This window comes from Squalius cephalus, assembly GCF_949319135.1.
Source record: "Squalius cephalus genome assembly, chromosome: 8".
Classification (NCBI taxonomy): Eukaryota; Metazoa; Chordata; class Actinopteri; order Cypriniformes; family Leuciscidae; genus Squalius; species Squalius cephalus.
In genome coordinates this window covers 5,551,892-5,574,451 of record NC_137129.1, presented here as the reverse complement: position 1 = coordinate 5,574,451, position 22,560 = coordinate 5,551,892, and the positions used below count along the sequence as shown (strand labels likewise).

The 22,560-nt window shown below is 37.3% G+C and overlaps 1 protein-coding gene across 2 annotated transcripts in view; it reads left to right on the top strand.

Annotated features, from left to right (window-relative positions):
* The window catches only part of dync1i1a (dynein cytoplasmic 1 intermediate chain 1a), a 78,046-nt gene that overhangs the window by 12,054 nt on the left and 43,432 nt on the right, over nt 1–22,560 (top strand). For both annotated transcript variants that reach the window (XM_079879181.1, XM_079879180.1), the window contains one exon: nt 18,009–18,101. In XM_079879181.1, the coding sequence (XP_079735307.1) occupies nt 18,009–18,101 (93 nt within the window). The remainder of the gene's footprint in view (nt 1–18,008; nt 18,102–22,560) is intronic.

Genomic DNA, 22,560 nt, shown 5'->3' with positions numbered 1-22,560 from the left:
TTATTTTGCATAATTTTATTTTAAGTTTTTTTTTTAAAGAAAAATGTTTAAAAAAATGTTTTTAGATTTTGCATTTGCAGTAGTAACTTAAAAATATTGACATTTTGAAAGTATTTAAAGTTTTTAGGGGAAAAAAACTAATAATTTATTAGATTTTTCATTTGCAGCAGTAACTTGAAATTATACAGCTTAAATATGTTATTTAGAACCATGGATATATTATTTAGGACAGCAATATTCAAAACAACACTGAAAATGATGCTTAAGCTTGCATGGCACAAAAACATAATAACAATAAATAGAACTTTAAATGGTTAAATAATAAACTCATGTTGCACGAGACCGTATTAATAAAACTCCTCGAGTTGATTGATTTATGAAATGTGAAAGTGCTTAATCAAAGCCAGTTTTGCTTGTTTGTAAAAGAATAATGTCAGGATATTTCTCGTTATTAATTTAAGTGTGGTTCCTACCACAAAGACTTCTTGGCTTCTACAGTCGCTAACTCGACACAGCACTCGGCGCTGAGCGCCCTCTTCCACAAGTGTACTCTAATGTACTCCATTGGCTTCAATCATATATCTGAAACCAATCATATTTAAAGCATCATATTTCAATTACATTTTCTAAATTTATAGCCTTGTTAAAATGAAGCTCACATAGAGCTCGGCTAATTTGATTGCATCCCCCAGACTCGGGAGCCAGGCCTGGTATAAAATGCAGATGGTTTGAAAAGCACCCTAAACATCTCCATATGGACGGAACCCCCTAACAAGCGGCTTTTGGTGCATTTGCATAACATCGCTGGTAGTCGTGATGTGAAGCACATCTTTTGCTATTTGGTTTCCTCTTTTTTGCAAGCGGTGCACAAAAAAGCGAGTATTTTGTGACACACGGGCTTTACCTCGCTTCTCTCGTTCCCCTCAAACTCATCTTCTTTTTTTTCCATCTGCATTTCGCACCAGAATCCCTCCATCCTCTCACGGCTCCTTGATCCCTACGTTGGCAACAGCTGCTTGCCATGTGATTGGAGACTTCCTGTCATTATAACTGATGTGTTTTTATTCTTTCCACTTCCTTGAAGCCTGATCAGAATTAAAATTGCTGGTGGAATTTCCTGTCAAGGCAGGTCATTTATTCAGCAAGTGCAACCGCTGACAAGCCTTTGATTGGCCGTTGCCCTTAGCGCTCGCGCTCTGTACAGTTTATTTGTTTTTTCCTCTCGGCCTACAGATGCAGGCTGGGCTCACAGCTGTCTGTAGGTACAGGTTGTGTGTGCAGGGGAGACCCTGGCCCCGTGAGACCTCTCACATGAGAGAGAGAGAGGAAGGTTTAATAGGTCTTTCCACCACCTGCTACAGCTTGCATTCTGTGTTTGTTCAGGCCGGTGTCGAGGTTTCGTCCATTGATTGGTGAAACTAAGCAGATGCCTTTTTTCCTTTTCTTTCTTTTTTCCTCTCTCTTAGTTGGGGGGATCCAAGAACTTCAGGTGTTAACCCCCCACCCACGAGACTGCACTATAACACTGTCAGGAAGGCTCAGTGCCTGCGGAGACCCTTGTACCAGCAGCAGCCAGCATGTAGTTTAAGCTCAAATTAACCAGAGCAGTTTAATTATGCCCTTTACTTACTATAGTAAAAGATGCGCATGGTTAAATGTCACCTAAAGGCATTATTTCGCTATTTCTATCGTATATAGCAGTTGTCGGTTTCATTTTATGTGTGATAATTTAAAACTTAAAATTGAGAAAGTATTGCTTTGCAAAGACCTTTACTGCTGCTTCATTTGTTAGGCCGAGCGTCCACCAAAGCGTTTTTAGGTGCTTGAGAACGTTTTGCCAGCGTTGCGGGTTTTTTCAGTTGAGACACTTTGCTTGCTATGATAGGGAATATCTGCGAAAATGTTACTAGTAGTATCTCATTTCACACATATTTTGTTTCTGTGTTGATTCTATATTAAAATGTCGATTCAATGTAATGTATTTTCTCTGGCTCTTGATTTAAATGATTTTATTCTGTTATTATGCTAGTTGTTGTCATCTGTTGACGTTGTACAAGCAGAATGTGGCAATTGGTCAGTGTGGTATTAGTCCCGCCCCTCCTCCACTGTGATTGGACGGTTGGGTAAAAAGTGACAGTGGTGAGCGCTGCGTTTTACCCAAAGTTGAACATTCTTCAAAAAACGCCGTAAAAAACGGCAAACGCTCAGCGCTGCAGCGTGAAAAAAAAACGCTCAGCGCCTCGTTACACTCATGTCGTTTTAAAAACGCGGCGCTCCCATTGAAAACAATTGAAAAAATATGCCAGCCGCGTGAAAAAATGCTTTGGTGGACACACGGCCTTAGACTAACTAAACTTTAATACCTGTATTGAGCATTCTTTTCCATTATTACACTATCGTTTAAAAGTTTGGGGGTTAGTAAGATGTTTTTGAAAGAAGTCACTCGTGCTAACCAAATCTGCATTATTTTGATCAAAAATTCTCTATTTTAATATATTTTAACATTTAACATTCTTGTGATGTGAAAGCTGAATTTTCAGCATCATTACTATGATCAGAAATCATAATATTTAAACATTTCTTATTATTATCAATGTTGAAAACTGTGCCGCTTAATAATTTTGTGTTGAATGTGATACTTTAAGATTCTTCAATGTATAGAAAGTTCACAAGAGCTGCGTTTATTTAAAGTTACACTATGTAACTTTTGGCCCTCTAGCTGTTAAAAACAAAACTGCATGCATTTTGCAGAAGAACATTGTTTTGGTTGTGCTTTGGCACTGTGCGGATGAATATGGTTATCCTACTGCTCATAAAACATTCACTACCAGACTTAAGAGATATAACCAGTTTAGATGGAAAGAATCTCAAGCTGACTAGCTGAAGACATTACTCTAGCTTTACCCAATGAAATCCAGCACACACAGCGCTACAACAACTATAATGAAATGACCTTTTACAATGAACTCTGTTAGAGAGCTATATATGGCAATTTATCTATTCAATAAAATACCGTACTCACCTGTTAAGTAATAAAAAGCTCCGCTTTTACAACATTTTTAAGTCCCTCAGTTCTCGCCATCTCTGAAAAATCAAGTCAGTGTTGATTCTTCTTTTATTACGAGCTCTGTCGTGTTAGTTGTTAATGTATTGTAAATTTTGTTCATTTTGAACAAAAAAATGTACATGGTGCACCTTTTAAAATAATCATCTTTAACATTATACATGTCTTTACTCTCACTTTTGATCAATTTAATGTATCCTTGCTGAATAACAGTATTAATTTCTTTAGAAAATAAAACTGACCCCAATTTTTTAACAGTATGTTCTTTCAATGTTGTTTTGAGTGCCATTGACTTTCATTGTATGGACAAAAACCTGACCCTTTAAAAATGTAACAGCCATCATCCTTTTATTCAAACCAAAACAGCAAGTTTTAGGATCTTTAGAACATCAAAAACAAGATGTAAAATGAAAGAGAAATACTTAGGATTCTAGACTGTCTAGGTCACTAATCAGTCAAATTTGTGACACTAATCATGCAAATTCCTTTGTACAAAAGGTCAGAAAATCTTGCTTTCTTTGAAGTTTTTTTTGTTGTTCAGAAATATTTGATGTTTTTGTCTCAGCGCCCTCAGTCGAAGAGCCCTTGATGGATCCAAAAAGTGCTTGGCATGTGTTTTGTGTTCATCAGCTGGTTGTGATGTTTTGTTGACCCCAGTTTAGCCCGCGATGCAGGTTTAGTCTTGTGTTTCCAGCAGTATCTGATCCCTTGATAGATTTTCGCTGGTGGTCTGGGAAAACCTGATTGAAATGAATGTCAAACCTGTTAGCCAATGGTTCATTCGTGGTATAAAATCCTTCCAGATCTCACCATCAGAGGCAAAAGACCTTAAGATGACATGATTGTGAAGCAACAGCACTGGATGTGTTCAGAATGTAGTCATGACTCAGCAGAACTGGTCACTCAGGGGTCGTGACCCATCTGAACTTTTGACTCTGAGAAGCCTATTCTCTCAAGCTTTAGTTTGTCTCACATCAATCTAAATGTGTGTGACTCTGTTTAGGGAAATTTAATTTAATGAACTGTCCGCTTCCGTCTCGGCTTTGCTCTAATGAATATGGGTAGTGTGATATGCGTCCAGGTTCTAGTCTGTTGGTTGGTCAGAGATCTGTCTCTGCTAAGTGTACATTGTTCTTCACTCAATCGAATTACTTGCCAATCACTGAACGCCATATTCAAGGCTCCAGTGGGCTCTCGGCGACATAATTTGTATGAAAGAACAGGCTTGTAATTCTTTAAGGGTTGATGGGAGTGGATAGCATTGCAAAGGCATGGCTCATCCACTGGACAGTGCGTTAAGGGGTTCTGGGAAAGTTGGCTATCCAGTTATATATACTTTCCTCCGGTTCTTTCTCATTGTTGGTGCAACGTTTCACACTGCATATTTGGAGAAAATGACCCCTGAAAATTTGGCATCCTTAAGTGGAGCAAAGGTAGTGATTCAATGTTAATCTGTTAAAACATTTATAAAAGAATGCATTAGGTCTTTTGAGTCACTCTGTTCTGAGTGGAAACAGTTTTTCATCCAAAAGGATAGTTCACTTAGATAGATCATTTACTTATTCTCGTGTCATTTTAAATCTTTATGGCTTTCTTTCTCTGCGACTCCAGACTGCCACACAATAAACAACGAAACAGAAAAAAGAAAAGAAAAACTTACAACAGTAAATTCTCGAAACAACAAACACTAAGTGAGCCGTGATTATGAATAGGTTCTTGAGTCAAAAAGTCTAAATGATTCATGAAACCGCCTCACGCTTGCTTGGAACCTATGAGTGTGAATCAGTGAATCAGTGAGCCAGTGAATCGTTTAAAGGGATAGTTCACCCAAAAAAAAAAAAATGTATCATGATTTTCTCGCTTTCAAGTGGTTCCAAACCTGTATGAGTTTCTTTCTTCTGTTGAACACAAAACATTCACATAGTTTTATTTTAATAAATAATAGTATTATAATAATAATAATAATGGTATTTAAAAACATTCACATATTTAAAAAAAATTCTAAACATTTCATTTTGGGAGCCATTTTTATTTTATTTTTTGTATGATGCCAATTTTGGGTCAAATATTCTTATAATCAAGGGTCTTCTGATATATCACACATAGTCTTCAACCCCTTTTCTTGTTGCAAGTGGTCCGATCAATAAAATGTGGTCCAAATCAGCAGAGCTCGGATCTACAATTGAGCCGTAAGACTTAAAAAGCCTTCGCAGGCTCTACCGCTAATTACCATCGACCGATAAGAATTGTTACTGTTAAAAAAAGTCCAAGTATTTCAGCTGTGCAAAGGCCTTATGCCAGATAACGAGGCCTAAGGTTGGTTCAAAACTATAGAACTTTGTTGCAACCATTATGACACTGAATTTTGTAATTTTTGTTCTGCACTCGGTCCTGGAAACAATCTCAAGGAAGTTGAACAGTTCAGAAGGTCATGGAAATGATGTGGTTCTTTGTTTCTCACAATCTCTCTCTTTCTCTATTTAACGTGCACACGTACATTTGTGGGTGTGTGTGTGTGTGTATTAGGCTTCTTTTGCTGGAATTTTTCAGGGCCATTAGCTCTGGGGGTCTCCAGTGGGAAGTGGTGATTCACTTTTTTACAGTCACTTATTTGGTAAACTTGTGGTGGTCCTGTAATGGTTCCTAATTGCAGGCAAACTGAGTTCTAACTAACTGCTAATCTGAAAGACATTACAGAGACTTTGCAGAGACCACCGTAACCAAGCTGTTGAAAACAACCGAGTGAATGTCAAGTGATCCCAGCCGAGCATATTGACTCAATTAATTAATTGTGTTATCGGGTCAATGTTTGACCACTGAATGTCTCAAGAGTTGAAATAATCATAGCGTTTGATGACAATGTTTATTAACAGTCAGGCAAATTGAGATTATAATGATTTTTTATAATGAGTCATATTCACCTTGAATGATGCTTTAAAGGGGGTCTAATTTAACCAATTACGAATATTTTGTGTTCTGGCACATGTATTTAATATGACTGTTGTGTGTTGCAGTCGGCGTCTTATATATGGCAGTTTTCAGAGGACCTCGTGATAGTTGTAGTCAAGGCTTTTGCCCATAGCCTTGCCATTCGGCACCAGCTCCCCCTCAATCGCCGATGTCTGGGTTGAGCCGGGCGAACGGGTCACATATGGGAGCGCTTCATGCCGGCGTGTTGTTTTAGCTCTTTTATACAAGAGAAAAGCTGAGGGTGTCAGTGTTCACAAAACTAAAGGTTAGCCAAAAATTCACTTTCATACAACAGTGGTTGCAATTTTCCCTCCATCTCCGTCATGTCGCATTTAGATACTGTTACATTTACTCTCTTTTGATCTGCAATGTCAAAATTAATTGGTGGCATTAGAGGGGATGTCTGTCTTTTCTCCCTTTGCTGAAATGCTTTGACTTTGAATTCATCGCCATCATCTGACTCTGGTTTCAAGCCCAAAAAGGCCTGAATCCCAAATGGTTTGGATCGAGGCGGGATGCCAGTCAAAAAAAACAAAAAAACCTGATATCAGACAATACAATGTCTTTCACAGTAGGTGGACTATGCCAATCTGGACCCAGATGATTACAATTTTCCTCTCTTACCGCCACATAATAAGATACATGAAACCACCTCAGCCAAAAATACGGCCCGTGTCCACGGAGCAACTATAATAATATTTGCCGTCTGATGTGTGTTGAACATCAGATGGGATACTGTTTCATTCCTTTGAACGGTTAAACTTTTCCCATGTTGCACACAAAATTTGAAAGTCCAATATTCCCAAGGAACTTTCTAGGATCATTGTAAAGTCAGGTGAGGTCTGGGTGGTCCTGGGATTGCTGCTCCAGAGGGTTTCTATTATTCAAGCGTTTCAGTTCTACACACACACACACAAATAAAATACAGGAAAAACACCAATATTGTGAAATATTATTACAATTTAAAATAACTGTTTTACATTTGAATATATTTTAAAATGTCATTTATTCCTGTGATGACAAAGCTGAATTTTCAGCATCATTACTCCAGTCTTTAGTGTCACATGATCCTTCAGAAATCATTGTAATATTCTGAATTGTTTCTCACACACACTCTACCGTTCAAGTAAATTCTACATCATATATATATATGTATATATATGAAGAGTTCAGATGCAAAAGCCTCTAAGTGCCATCTGAAATTTTCTTCTAAAATTAGCATTTTTATCAAGCTCGTATATTTAAGTTAAGTAATTTCACTTTAATGACAATTAATAGTTAATTTCTATTGCCATTAAAATGAAATAACTGAACATAAACATACAAGCTTGATAAAAATGATCATTCTAGAAGAAAATTTCAGATGGCACTTAGAGGCTTTTGCATCTGAACTCTTCATATATATATTACATTTCAAAAGTCATGTTTACCTACAATAACCTTGTTTATCTTTGTTTGAGGTGTATCAGATTAAGTAGCGAAATTTAGCTATAGTAAATTTAAATGTTCAAAGATTATATTTATAAGAAAGTTACATTATGTAATAATTTATTTGCTGCAATTTTATGGAACAAAAATCTTGTGAGTGATTGAGTTGTTTTGGTTATGTCCGACAGGGGACATTAGGGGGCACTCTTAGCACATCAACGTAATAGAAACTGCAGAAGCCTTCAGACTTTTGCTGCTTTGAAAATCCATGAATTGTGTACTTACAGTAAAAACATTACTACATGATATACTTTATTAAATAATTTAAATGTCATTCCGGGCTGTTTCTCCAATAAGTGTGTTTCACTGCTGAACGATATAAATTGGTTTGTTTTATCACCGAGCTTGTGATAAATTTCTTGTTCTTAATACTGAATGAAAACATGACTTATTTGAGACAAATTTATCCAAGTGCTTAAATTTTGAAATCGAATAATTTTAGCCAATATGCCATTTCTGTTTTGTGACTTGTTGAAAAGTGGGTTTAGCTCATTGCTTGGGTTGAGTTGCTCAATTTGACAGGCTAGGGTTTGGAAAGTTTGAAGTCATGAGGTTTAATCATGCTCTGTGGCCAGTCTGTGCATGGCGTGGCATGATGACTCCCTTAAAGATGTGGTTCTGGGAGCAGGCCAGCTTCACTGGCACCACATTTGCGGGCCAGAGACCCGTTGCATAATGTAGGTTCATTACCAGACCAGAGTCTTGGTAGGTCAGGAATACGGGATCTGGAACAGTAGACGCTCAGTAAAAGGAGGAACTAATCATTTTCATTAGCGTTTGTGATTAATGTCAGTGTGATGCTGCAAGGGATTCATTTCACCTCACGTATAGAATTTAATTGGCAGGGATATTTAGGCAAACTAAAATACCTGGAGGTTTTGGGAGGTAATAGAGCTAAATAAAAATTACAGCATTGTTTCAGTGGACAATTATTGTGACTTATAGGTTGAATAAAAGAAATATAATCTGTGTGTGTGTGTGTGTGTGTGTGTGTGTGTGTGTGTGTGTGTGTGTGTGTGTGTGTGTGTGTGTATGTGTGTGTGTACCCAGTAAAACTACGTTGTGGGAACCAAATGTCCCCCACAAAGATAGCAATAACAGTAATTTTTGACCTTGTGGAGACATTTTTGGGAACAGCTTATAAATCATAGAGAATTATGTTTTTTGAAAATCTTAAAATGCAGAAGGTTTTCTGTGATGGGTAGGTTTAGGGATAGGGGATAGAATATACAGTTTGTACATTATAAAAATCATTATGTTTATGGAAAGTCCCCATAAAACATGGAAACTCAACGTGTGCGTGCGTGTGCGTGTGTGTGTGTGTGTGCGTGTGCGTGTGTGTGTGTGTGTGTGTGTTAAAAAATCAAGAAGTAGGCAATCTACAACAGCCAAACTAGTTAGTTTAGTTTGGTCGGATGGTTAATGGAAGCCTAAAACAGTATCTAGTTTCTTATTGTTGGAATTAGTAGTTTGAAATGGCATTTAACAATGAGCTAAGTATCATGTTCTGTTCTGATTAGTTATCAGAGTGTATTTCCTAGTTAATATCCATTTACTTCTCATCTTGATTCATAACGCTATGTGGTAATAACTGTTTGAAAATGACAATAGTTGAATCTAAAATATGTACTGTAGTAGCCCTAAAATATATTTTAATATTGTTTTACTGTCAAAGGACTGCCAAAAAAAAATCAAATAAAATGTAAATCGTTTAGAAATAATTTGGACTTGAATTAATTATATCAAAGTTCAACAAGGAGAGGTGCTGGCACACATAACAGTTGAAGATTTCTTACAAAAAAAAAAAACTTTATTTAGAGGCCAAATGCTAAGACATTCGATTTACATCAACGACAACACTGATGACAATATAAATCAAAAGCTTTTCGTCTTTGCATTTGGCCTCTAAATAAAGTTTTTTTTTATTTAGAGGCCAAACGATTTGTTAAAACCTTCAAACTTTTAGCTTTTAAAATGGCTTCAAACTTTTAAACTATCTCTCTCTCTCTCTCTCTCTCTCTCTCTCTCAAGCCAATGTCAAAGTTTGTTTTTAATGACTCCTGAAAAGATTTTGTCTAATTAACTATAGAAATGGATTAAGAGTTTATGACATATATGACGAAAGTTGGATCTGAAATATGTACAGTACAATATTTTTTTGCCATCAAAGAACTGCTAATAAATTCAAAGTAACTATATAAATGTTTACACATTATAAAATGAAGTTCCGTTACAATAATGGGAATTACTATAAACAGTAATAATGGGAATTACTATTACTATATATAGTCAAATACAATGAGAACTGTAAGATGGTGGTAACTTCCCCACACACACACACACACACACACACTTACACATTATTTCAAATATTCAGTCCGAATCTCAAATCTAAAAGATTTCCTGTGCACGTTAGCAGCGCTTCAGAGCAGATATCTGTTCAAAGTGTTGCCTTTCTTTATCTCTCCCGACTCTGAACATTTCCAGACCCCAGAGTGCGTCTCGGTCTCTGAGGGGAAGGCAGGTCTGATCCGCGCGGCCTTGGGCTTCAAGATAGCGGTACTCTCAAAAGCACTTCATGATCAATCTCAGCCGTTTGTCATAATGATGTCATAATGATGACAAATGACAATGATGAGGAAGGCCAACAAAAGGCCGTGCCCAAATGTGAAGTTGCTTTTCCAGTAAAGAGTCAAAGCATTATTCGCCACAACAGCAAACTTTGAAGATCCTCAGAAGAGGAGAAGAAAGATAAGGGTTGCTATGATTTATAGGAATGGTTTGATGATGGTTTGTCATTGTGCTATTGATTCATTCATCTACCTCTCGCTGAAGTTTGAGTCATTATTATTATTTTAGATTCAACTTTATTTTCTTTCATCTAGCTGAGCCAATGATGTGCAACTAATTAGCAGTGCAAGTAGAAAATTAGCACATACATATATTATGGGAAACTGTAAAGTGGGTTGAAATGATAGTATAGTGTAAAAAATATTGTATAATAGAGAATGTGGTTCAGAAAAGTAAAATATGCAGTGCAATGTTTATAGTACAAGTCAAAAACAATATAATTGGTTATATAAACTACCATTCAAAAGTTTGGGGTCGGTAATAATTGTTAATGGTTTGAAAGAAATATTTTACGCCCACCAAGACAGAAAAAATTCATTGTGAAATATTATTACAACTCAATATATCTGTTATATATTTTTTAAATTGTAATTTTTTCCTGTGATGCAAAGTTGAATTTTTAGCATCAATACTCCAGACCTCCAGACTTCAGTGTCACATGATTATTCAGAAATCATTCTAATATGCCGATTGGCTGCTTAAGAACCATTTATTATTATTATCAATGTTGAAAACACGATTCTTTGTTGAATAGAAAGTTCAAAAGAAGAGCACTTATTGAAAATAGAAATCTTTTGTAACATTTTAAATGTCTTTACTGTCACTTTTGATCCACTTAGTGTGTCCTTGCTGTGTGTGTGTGTGTGTGTGTGTGTGTGTGTGCTTGTAATATTATTACAAGTGTATTGTGTGTGTGTGTGTGTGTGTGTGTGTGTGTGTGTGTGTGTGTGTGTGTGTGTGTGTGTGTGTGTGTGTAATACTTTTAGATTATTATAATGGGTCTATGCTTGTGGTGAGATGTTATGATTTTACTTTTGCACATTTATTTGCACTTTTCTTTTTTCCTTAATTGTTGCTGCAGGGGCAGAAACGGCATGGCTGGTTTGTCAGCCATCCGTGTGGTTTGTCGTTATGAAATGCAAACGCAGTCTCCACAGCCGTGGGCTTTCACACACACACACACACACACACACACACAGCTGCAGGAGGCCGAGGAGAGTGTCGGCTCAAGGACCTGACTCCACTCTGGCCTGTGCTCTGTGTGTTTGATGAGCAAGTAGCCAGGAGTACAAGTACTCTCTCCACAGCTTTTTTCCATCTGATTTCAGAAGACAGTCTGACACTCTGTGTGTGTGTGTGTCTGAGTGAGAGAGAGACGGGAAAAGGAAAGAGAAGAGCTTTTGTTGGCTGGATGGGTCACAGTTTGCAGACTGCAGCGTGTGCGGAATCTATCATCGTGGCTCAGTCCAGTTTGATGCGACTTATTTTCCTGTTACTATTTTAATATTTGCATTGTAGGTTGAATTTGTTACATTTGCATTATGTGTATGCATGTGGCATTCAGTACATTTGAACAGTTTTGTATTTCACCAAGGAATTGAACCTTTTTGCATTGCTAGCACCAGGTATAGTTACTGAAGCTGAAGTGTGTTTTTGAAAATATTAAAATATTAGCTCTTAAACTGGTATACGGTATGCAGAGACAGCAAGAAACAGGTAGGGTGATTTGGAAAACATGTTTAGCTGTTGAGTGACCTGAATCCAACACCATGAAGTCAAAATTGACTGTTTATTATTTATTATATTATATATTATTTTTTAATATTTGCTTATTTTTTATGGAATGTTGCAGTATTTATTATAAATGATTTATCTGTTCACATAATTATTTTTTTTAATTCATGTGTCCTCATAATCTTTAATCAAGTAACTTTCCCTCCCTCTTGCAGCGTCATCTCTTCTCTGATGACGTGTTTTCTGTCGTGAGGGCGGGGCAACCTGTCACTCACATCAGATCGACCAATAGCAAACCACAACCATCCAATCAATTCCCCATGAACAAAATCAGGTTCCGCCCTACATTTTTTCTCGTTCGAGAAGCCATTTATGTCACAATAGGGAAAAAAGACTATCAAAACTTCTGTAAATGCCGACTTAATACCAGCTAAGACAAGCAAACTGGCTTAAAACTAATTTGTGTCAAAGTCAATATGGCATCTGCCCTCACCGAGGTCGATCAGTGTGTGAGAATGTGATTTTGAGGATGTTTTTGTGCCATGCAGGGGTGCGATAGATAGATAGTGTTTGTCTCATGTGCAGTTTGTCGTGCCAGTTCCACATTACAGACCTCTTTCATGTTCCTGTGTCCGCCTCCTCAGTGCTCTGCCTCAGTTGTGGTCTACAGGCTGCTCGACACCCAACTTCTGAAGCCTTATTTCAGTATGTCTGTATGTGGTGCTTCTTAAAAGAGGACGACACATGTATGAATGTAGGCCTGAAAGTGTGTCTGATATATTTTGCGTGTCTGTCAGTCAGTATGGTGGGCAGTAGGGGTGTCCTCCATTCCTTGTCTCATGCCCCATATGGAAATACCCTAGGCCCTTCAGTTCAATTTCTCTCTGTGTTTCAGAGGCCTTGAGGAAAACAAACACCCTCTGCCTTCTCACAGACAGAAAAAAATCCCCACTTGTCAGATGAGGGGATTTTTTGATTGTCTAATCATCTCCATATCCCAATCCAGAGGCCTGGAGCTGTGCAGCTTGGTCCAATAAAATGCTGGATGAAAGACTGAGGCGCATCCTTCTTCTGTTTAATCGATGGCATCTTATACTGCTTTTGGCGGCATTTTTCACCACTATACTCCTTTATACCATGCCACGTGCCTTTTATAGAGGTGCTCAAAGCTCTTCTGTGTGACAGTGAGGGTCGACTAGTCGACTTGAGAGCTTTTTTATGTCATTATTTTATTATTATATTTTAAAGACTGTTAACACTAATTCATATTAGACAGTAACTTTATTCACATAAAATATATATTAGTAAATTTAATCCGATTTGACATTACTGTTATTCTGCTTTAAAAAAAAAAAAAAAAACATAAATCATAAGATTAATCATGATTGTTTTGTTTAATATTTTACTTATTTCAGAAATGTATTAAAAGTGCTACGGAAATATATTAAATTGAACTGTGAATGTTTCTTTTCAAGTCTATGACTGGTTCTCAGCAAACCTTTAAAGTGGCCGCATGATAACTTATAATTATATATATTATTATTAATATAATTAATATTGTTATATAATAATACAACATTTATTAACTTAATGTAATTACTATTGTTATTGATATATGAATTTAATATTAATGAATATTTCATGTTAATAATCATTTTAATTATTTATCTTAATTAAAATGATTAAAAAAAACTAATTCTTGGTAATAAAATTAAATCTGAACATGCAGTTTTTGAAACTCCTGGAATCAATGAATTCTGAAAATTAATTGTGGTTAATTAATTCAACTATATCAACTGGTAACTCTTTAGGGTCCAATTCTCACTATAAACTAGTTGCTTATTAGCATGCATATTTCTAGGATATTGGCTGTTTATTAGTACTTATAAAGCACATATTAATGCCTTATTCTGCATGACATCCCTTAATCAGAGTGTGACCATATAGGTTGTCAACCACTGGCCTAGGAGAATCACTGATCTCAAATTAACCCAGTTTAAGATGCTTTACCATCATGAAAACTGAATGGAAGTGTGAGCCTGACAAGTGCACCGTAGCTCTCCTTTAACACTGAAGTTTCCAAGACCACGTCCATCTGTGAACCATTTGCATCTGGTATATCGCGTGCAGTGTCTTAACAGCGGGAAGCGCTAAGATCCTCCTTACCACATTCAGAGGCATTCGCTCTCGCACCCTCATACAACGAATCAAACCTTTTCGCGTTTCCACTGCGACTCTAATATGTGATAAGCAGAACTAATCTTTCACTCACCCTGCACCCGACTGTTGCACAAATAGTGATTTCTGGTGCATAATTAAGCAGTTAATTATCTGGCATGTCTTGAGTCCTACACCCTGAGATAAGCTTGTCGCTTTAAGGATGGAAGTCCTGTTTTGATAGACGCGGCTGCTGTGTTGGTCATTACAACTAGCAGCTTGACAAGCGATGGAATTGAATTGCTCCGAGCAGCTTGAGGGAACTGAGAAGAGATTGAAGGCAGGGAAGATACAGGGGGATGTTATTACCTTTCAGGGCACGTCCAGAGTTTCATCAACCTGGTGAACAGGGGAGATGGTTCCTAATGTTCCTTCCCACTGAGTGAACCCGTATTAAGCACCAGGGTAGAGTGTGTTAAAGATGTCTCGTTTGTCCTTCTCTTCTTCGCTTTCAAGCCTTCTAACCGATCCCTTGATGCCATGTGGGTTGCCGTCACCTCATGGGAAGCGCAAATAAACATTTTGACGTGGATGGGAAGGTCTGATGCATTAAAAATGGATTTTAATTTACAAATTGGTTTGAAAGTTCCCTGGGATTTGGCCCACAGTGTTGATGTTTTGCAGAGCGATATGGGGTGTCACGAAAACACGCTTTTAGGCAGGAAGCCACAGGGATCTGCTGATATATTGCGAGCCTCTTGAACGTTGTTTGCGAACCTTTGGACCACAACCATGAATCAGGGCTGTTTGTTGCTTTGTCCTCCGTCTGTGTGGTCAACACTTCTGGTGGCTTGGTGTGGATGGCTTTCCTCTAGTCCTGGTTATATCAGGTCACGTCCTGCTCCACACTTGGACATCCTGATCCAAAACCTTCTGACAAAGTCTGTCTAGCATGTGGGTCTTCTGGTATGCAAGAGGTGTCCCGTTCTCTGCCTGTGCTATTTTCTGTCAGGCCCCAGAGGGAAGGAACGAACTGAAAATGAATGGCAGGGCTCTTTCTTCCTCACAGGGCAAAAACAGATGAGACGGGGAGAAAGAGAAAGAAGGCCAGAGTAGGCCATGTTGTTGTGGTCGGCCTGGGCTGGCTGGCTGCCTGTCTGGGTCTAAGGACTCCTCTCTTCCCCGCTGGTCTCTGGCTCAGAAGCTCAGTCGTATTCAGCAGCTAAACCACACTTGCTCCTGGCCAGACTCGGCTCACATCAGTGATCCACTTTCAACCTCTGGGGAATCAATTGTCTCGGTGCTTATACTCATATGCAATGGATTTAAATCACAATACATACTGTATTAACACAAAGCGTTCAGTTATTTTGAATTCAACATACATTTTATATTCTATGCACATTGTATTCAAAGCAAAAACGTATGTATTTTAAGAGGGAATGAACGTTTAGTGCGCACCTAGTCAAGGTAGATGCCATATTTAATTTGACGCAAATGAAGAACTGATGTAAACTTTTGTTTGTTCTTGAAGTGACTTCTCTTTAAAGGGATAGTCCACCCAAAAATTATGTCATGATTTACTCACCCTTATGTCGTTCAAAACTTGAACGCTGAATATAATAGAAGATATTTTGGCTGCCAAACAGTTTTGGTTCCTATTGACTGAAAAATTGGTGTAGGATTTACTTTATAAACAGTTTTTCCTCAGAAATTGCTTGTAAATTTCACAAATAAATATAGCTGCAAGCAGCAATTAATGGGGTTCAAGCGCTTTAAGGCCTTTAAGCACATGCGTAAAAAGGCTCTTTACTTTTAACGTTTTGACGTCCCGCCACGGACGTGAATCGAAATTGCAACTTTTTTTTGACAATTAGACTCTATAGAATCTTTCTGCAATGGGTTGGTTCCGATTGGGCAAAAAAAAAAAACTAAGACTAGTTCGCAAAAGTAGGTTTTTCGAAAAATCCAAAATACCCGAACATTTCGTGTGACGGTGGAATCATCCCTCAGAGTTTCAAGTCTCTACGAATTACGGTTTGGCCTGTGATCCTTGTAAATTGGAACTCCTAATTTCAAAGAAACGGCAATTAAAACATTGAATTAAACATGAAAGATTGAAATAGAAAGACAGATAGTCTTATGTAAAATGTAAAACATACTCTAATAATCTGTTTTATTTACAGTTTTGTTTTATTTTATATCTGTTTTATTTGCCATTTTCCCAGGCATGCTGATGCTTTTTCTAATGTAAGCCTATAGACAATCTTTGTGTTTTTACAGAATTTTACAGAAATTGTCCAATAATACTGCAATAATGTTGCAGAGTCATTTACAATATAATTTTTTTTTATTAGAAACAGTAGTGGAGCATCAATTAAATAAATATGTTGTCTAAGTTTTTTTAATTATATTTTCTTATTAAAAAGCACTGTATTTCATGTCCTAATGCTACAGCATGTCTAGTTAATATTATATATTAATGTAATTGTATTACATTTTTAATTAAAGTCTCTTTAGAAATACAACAAGAATAGTAATATTTTGAAATATTGTTGCAATTTAAAGTAGATGTTTTCTATTTGGATATATTTTAAAATGTAATTTATTCCTGTGATCAAAGCTGAATTTTCAGCATCATTACTCCAGTCTTCAGTGTCCCATGATCCTTCAGAAATCATTGTAATATGATGATTTGCTGCTCAAGAAACATTTCTTAATATTATCAGTGTTGAAAACAGTTGTGCTGCTTTTTTCATGATTTTCTGAAAGTTTAAAAGAACAGTATTTTGTATTATAAATGTCTTAACTGTCACTTTTGAGTCCTTGCTGAATAATTTCTTACTAACCCCAAAGTTTTAAATGGTAGTGTGCATTATTGCTAGCTTTCACTACGAATAAAAAAAAAAAATCCCTTCCAGAACCCATTGGGTAAAAATAAATCTACGAAAAAAACATTATTGTTTGAGATTAAACACCAATAAGGCGGCAAATCTGTCATACTACAGCATAATTCACACCAATGTTAGCGGCTGCATTCTTGCGATGCTTAAATCATTGTTGAGCGCGCCTCCAGGCCCTTGCCTCCTCCCTAACTGGTGTGAACACAAATACACTGGTGTTGAGAGTCAGCAGCAACACGTCTGGCATGATGGGATCACTTCCTTCTGCAGACTGGGCACCCACTGTCAGCCCGACCTCGGATAATTAACCTCTGCCACTGGGGTTCAACAAGAAAACAATCCCACAGAGCTCTGTGTGTATGCTAGCGTGAGTGTGTGTGCCCCATCTACAGGTGCCTCTGAGGGTGTTAAGCGTCATCCTTCTCTCCATCTGTAGGCATGGGGCAAGGTTAGGAACACATGGCCAGCACTTCAGGGCCGAGGAGGGGTACGGACGGCGTAGCAGGTGGCTGAGAGCGGGTAGCACTAGGCCGGGGTCTTTGACTGGGGTGACTAGGTTAATTAAGGGGTGAGACTTCAGGGCCTGGGGGGCCCCGGGGCAGGCGTTCGGGGGGTTTTGGGGGGTTGATCGAGTGCAGAAAGAGGCCACGCCACTCACCAGCTCCCCTTCCTGTGGGGTATCTGTGCCTTTCCATGAGCGGACCTCTGGATTCATAAACTCAACGCACACGTGTAGCACACATGTTCTGAGGGTAGGGTCTTTTTAACTGACTGTGTTGTTTCTCTGGAGCTCACGGTTGTGAAAAAGCAGCTGTGCAAATCCCCATCTAACCGAAAAAACAACAGGCCGTGTTGATCCAAAACAAGCCGTTGAGTTGAGCGCATCTGATTAGTAAAGAGTCCGATGGAAGTCTGTCGCTCTCGGAGGCAGTGTATCAGACACTGAAGATCTGTAAGCTATTATTATGGGTCTCAGGGTGGGTCACACAGGGAGGCAGTGGAGTTTTGGCAGGTGTCATAGAACAGAAACTCAACCTGACCTTTTGTGTGTGTCTTTTCAGAAGATGAAGAGGAGGATGAAGAGGTCACAGAACCGAAAGCTGGCCCAGACACTGACCTGCAGGAAGAGGAAGAAAGCAAGGAAACAAAAGAAGGTAAGAGTGGGTCTGAGTGCATTTGCTTGGTTAGCTAACGGTGCTTTCACACTCCAGCTGGACTGAGTTCACATTATATTATTTGGGTCCAAACCGCGGTGCGTTTACATTTCATTTTCATTTCTGCAGATTCTCTCTGCTTGCATGCGTCAGTTAGGAAAGTGAGCGAGAACACAAACAAACACAGTTTTATCGAATCATACGTCATCAATATCAGTTCACTACCGCTATTTAGTATGTTTGCATTCATATTAGCAGCGAACTGTATCGGAGTTTACATACGGTTCGCAGATGCGCACCCAAGTTCGGAAAAAAGCATTCACATCATCCAAACGAACCGAACTTTGACATCAATCGAACCCGCACCAAAAGTGCTAGAGTAAAAGCACCCTAAATCTCATAAAACTCCCTTTAAGGATGTCCAGAGATGTCCTCAAAAGCAGAAATGATTCCTGCTTAAGCTAAATGTTTTTAATAATAATGTAAGTTGTAAAACGTTTTCTTTTAGACCTAGGGTTAAAATTAGTAATTATAATTACCTTTAAACTAAATGTTTTATTCATATTAATAAAGCTATTACAAATATTGGTAACACTTTACAATAAGGTCTCATTAGTTAATGTATAAACTAACATGAACTAACAATGAGCAATACATTTGTTGCAGTATTTGTTAATCTTTGTTAATGTTAGTTAATAAAAATGTTCATGTTAGTTCACAGTGCATTAACTAATGTTAACAAATATAACATTTGAATTAAGTAATGAATGAGTAAATAAATAAACATTAACTAATAATATAATATAATATAATATAATATAATATAATATAATATAATATAATATAATATAATATAATATAATATAATATAATTAGGGCTGTCAAAAGATTAATCGCGATTAATCGCATCCAAAATAAAAGTTTGTTTTTAATAATATATGTGTGTGTACTGTGTATAATTAAATTTGTATATATAAATACACACACATGCATGTATATATTTAAGAAAAATGTGTTATTTATATATAAAAAAATATATATTTATATATAATATAAACTATATAAATATATATACAGTATATGTATGCAAATATTTCTTAAATATATACATGCATGTGTGTGTATTTATATATACAAAATAATTATACACAGTACACACACATATATTATGTAAACACAAACTTTTATTTTGGATGCGATTAATCGCGATTAATCTTTTGACAGCCCTAAATATAATATAATATTTGGGTAACACTTTAATAAGGTTTCATTAGTTAACATTAGTTTATATTATATTATATTAGATTAGATTAGATTAGATTAGATTAGATTAGATTAGATTTATCAGAACATATTATTTTAGTGTTAAGGTTAGTCTGTTGTATTTCAAATTATTTTTATGTAAAAATATATATATATATAAAAAAATAGAAGTGGTGTGCCCTTATTTAGATAGTAAAGGTGTGTGGGAAGTTGCTCTGTAATAAATGCGTGTTCCCTAAACCAACAGCCTCCACCTGGCACAAATTTAGCACATTTGACTTCTGTATGTCGGATGTTACACAGAACAACATCTGCTCAGTTCAGACTCCACGAGAGAGACGTCTCTTTACAGTAAATCCTGGCGTTGAGACGCATGTTCTGCACACATGTTCCATAAGTGCCAATAGAAACCATAACAGATTTGTAGATAAATTACCCAGACTGACTAAAATGACATTTCAGTGTGGCTTTTCCACAAGGGCAATTCCTTCTGTGTTGGCATAGCTGGAATTTTATTGTTGCCTTCGTTTGATGTTTCAAAGGGAAATGCATCCTGTTAGCAGTTAATGAGCCATGGGTGGAGTGACATGACATTGAGGGGTTTATTAACATGACGTAGCACCTCTAATAATTTGCCATGTGATTTACAGCTTGCGCTGCTATGCAAGTCATTCTATGTAAAACCTTCCGCCAGTGAAGTAATGTGTGTTATCTTACAATGACAGTATGTATGATTTAACTTATTTACAGTGACAAAAGATTCCCAAAAAGGTCATTTAAAGAAGACCTATCATGCTTTTTAACTTTTTTTAGTGTGTAACATTGCTGTTTGAGCATGAAAAAGTTTAATTTTTCTTAAAAAAGAGAGTTATTCTGTATATAAATATCACTGTTTCTGAACTCCCTGAAACGCCTCCATTGTAGTCTTGAGTTTTCTTCCAGGAACGAACACGTCACAATATTCCTCATTTAAATAATTCCCGTGTTGAAACTCATGGTTAGGGCAAGGTGACCAATCACAACACACTGGTCCAGCCGACCAATCAGTGCACATTACACTTTTCAGAAGGAGGGGCTTCATAGAGACAGGAACTAAACAGAGCGTTACTGACAGACTGGGAAGAGAGGAGCTGCAAAAATGTCAAATATGTGAAAAATAATGTGTTCTTTTGAACATCCAAGCATTAAAACTAGGGATGCATGATATATCGGCCACCATATCAGTGTCGGCCGATATATGTACATTTTTTATGTTATCGTTATCAGCCCAATAAGAAAATTCGGCCGATATATTAAAGCCGATAAATAATGGTGTATTTCCTTAAGCTGAGACGCTTCAGATGCGCACTGTTCGCCATTATGCTTTTGAATTGCTTGAAATATGACTCAAATCACTTCAAAAAGGAAAATACAGTGCAGCACAAGTCTGTCATATAGGCTACATAAAATTATAATGAGAACTAGGGCTGAACGATATTCTGTTTTAACATCGACATCGCGATGTGCGAATGAGTGATAGTCACATCGCCAGAACATGCGATCTTAGTGTGTTAAGAGAACGGAAGTCAAAATCAGCTATTTGGGACTATTTCGTCTACAAAAAGGAGGATGTTGACCAAAAAGAGGTACTTTGCTGGTGTTATAAAGTTGTGGATGGTTGTCTTTTTTAAAAAGTCTTTTATTTTTCGTGTTCGCATTTATGAGGAAAAAACAATGTTACGTGACAGTTCTCAATTACGGACGCGACCGTTATGAAAGCGGCACTAAAAGACTGCTTTAAAACTTTCACAGAGACCTCAAACAGAAAGCACAAAGGCTTTCTTTAAAGCGAATTTCGTCTTTTATTAATTGTATCTTAATTTTAATCAGTGTTTCATTATCCAATTTCCTGGATTTAATAAATAAGACATAATCACAACACGGAGGCGAAATATATCTATTATCTACAGAAATCTCTACTTTTAAACAAAACCATTCAAAACAAAATAAAACTATGTAATCCGTATGAAAAGTGCATTTCTCTCCTGTGCGATCACTAGCCTACTTCATCTTTACAGAAAACACTTGTTTATTAATAAACAAAATGTCTCATTGTAATATTTTACATATAACAATCATTACTTTTGCTGGTTCTTTGTGACAGCTTTTAGGTGCCGTTTACATGAACGCGTCACTGCATCAGCACAGAGAGAGAGAGAATAATTATTTTATTTTTTTACTTATTTTGAGGAATTATAGCCTAATGAACAAACAAACATCTGTTAAGAGCGCCGCCACGTTGGATTGCGTAGAACGTTCACCGAATTCTGACAGAAAAATGTTCTAATTTTGGAATAAAATATTAAGTGGCCTTTTTGTCACTTGTAATGAAGCTTGCTTATTAGTGAAATTATTAATATCATGGAATGGTAATTATTGACTTTAGCCTGGATTGATGGCTCGCAATATCGCAATATATATCGTTGGGAAAAAAATATCGCAATGTAATTTTTTTCCAATATCGTGCAGCCCTAATGAGAACATTATAATTGTGTGCTTGGGACATGGCTTTTAATGGTGAGACTTTTGTTTTTGTAATCAGGCTCTCAAAAATTATTATTTAGATTTATCGGCCAATATATCGGTTATCGGCTTTCAAATATAAAGAGTTATTGGTATCGGACAAAATTTTCATATCAGTGCAATCCCTTTTTTTAGCAGGTCCTCTTTAAAGCTATGATTCCAACAGTTTCACTACTGTACAAATCACTTTTGTTCCTACCTGTGCTGATTTGACTAGTCGTTGTTTGGGCCTCCCACACGTCAAATTCCCAAAGTCACCAAACAGGATCAGCGGAGCGTTGAGTGGCCACTCGCGTGTGACCCCGCAGCCGTATCAGATGGCATTCTCACTGTCTGGGGGCTGGGCTTATCGGGCCGCGGCATTCTGGGTCAGGCCTGATCGAACTTTAATGTCACTAGACCCCAGCAAGTGGACTTCAAAGCGAGTGGAGAGTGCATTCTTTGTGCAAGTGTACAGGGTAAATAACTAGAGGGAGGCCGGACAGAGGCAGACTGTGAAAGCACACGAGGGCTTTGACTCCACGCTGACTTTGATCACGCTTTTGTCTTCCTTATGAGTCATCAAAAAAGGCACGCAAATCAAGTGGGCTCGGATCAAAGGAACGGGCCCCTAATAGTCTGGGAGAAAATAGAG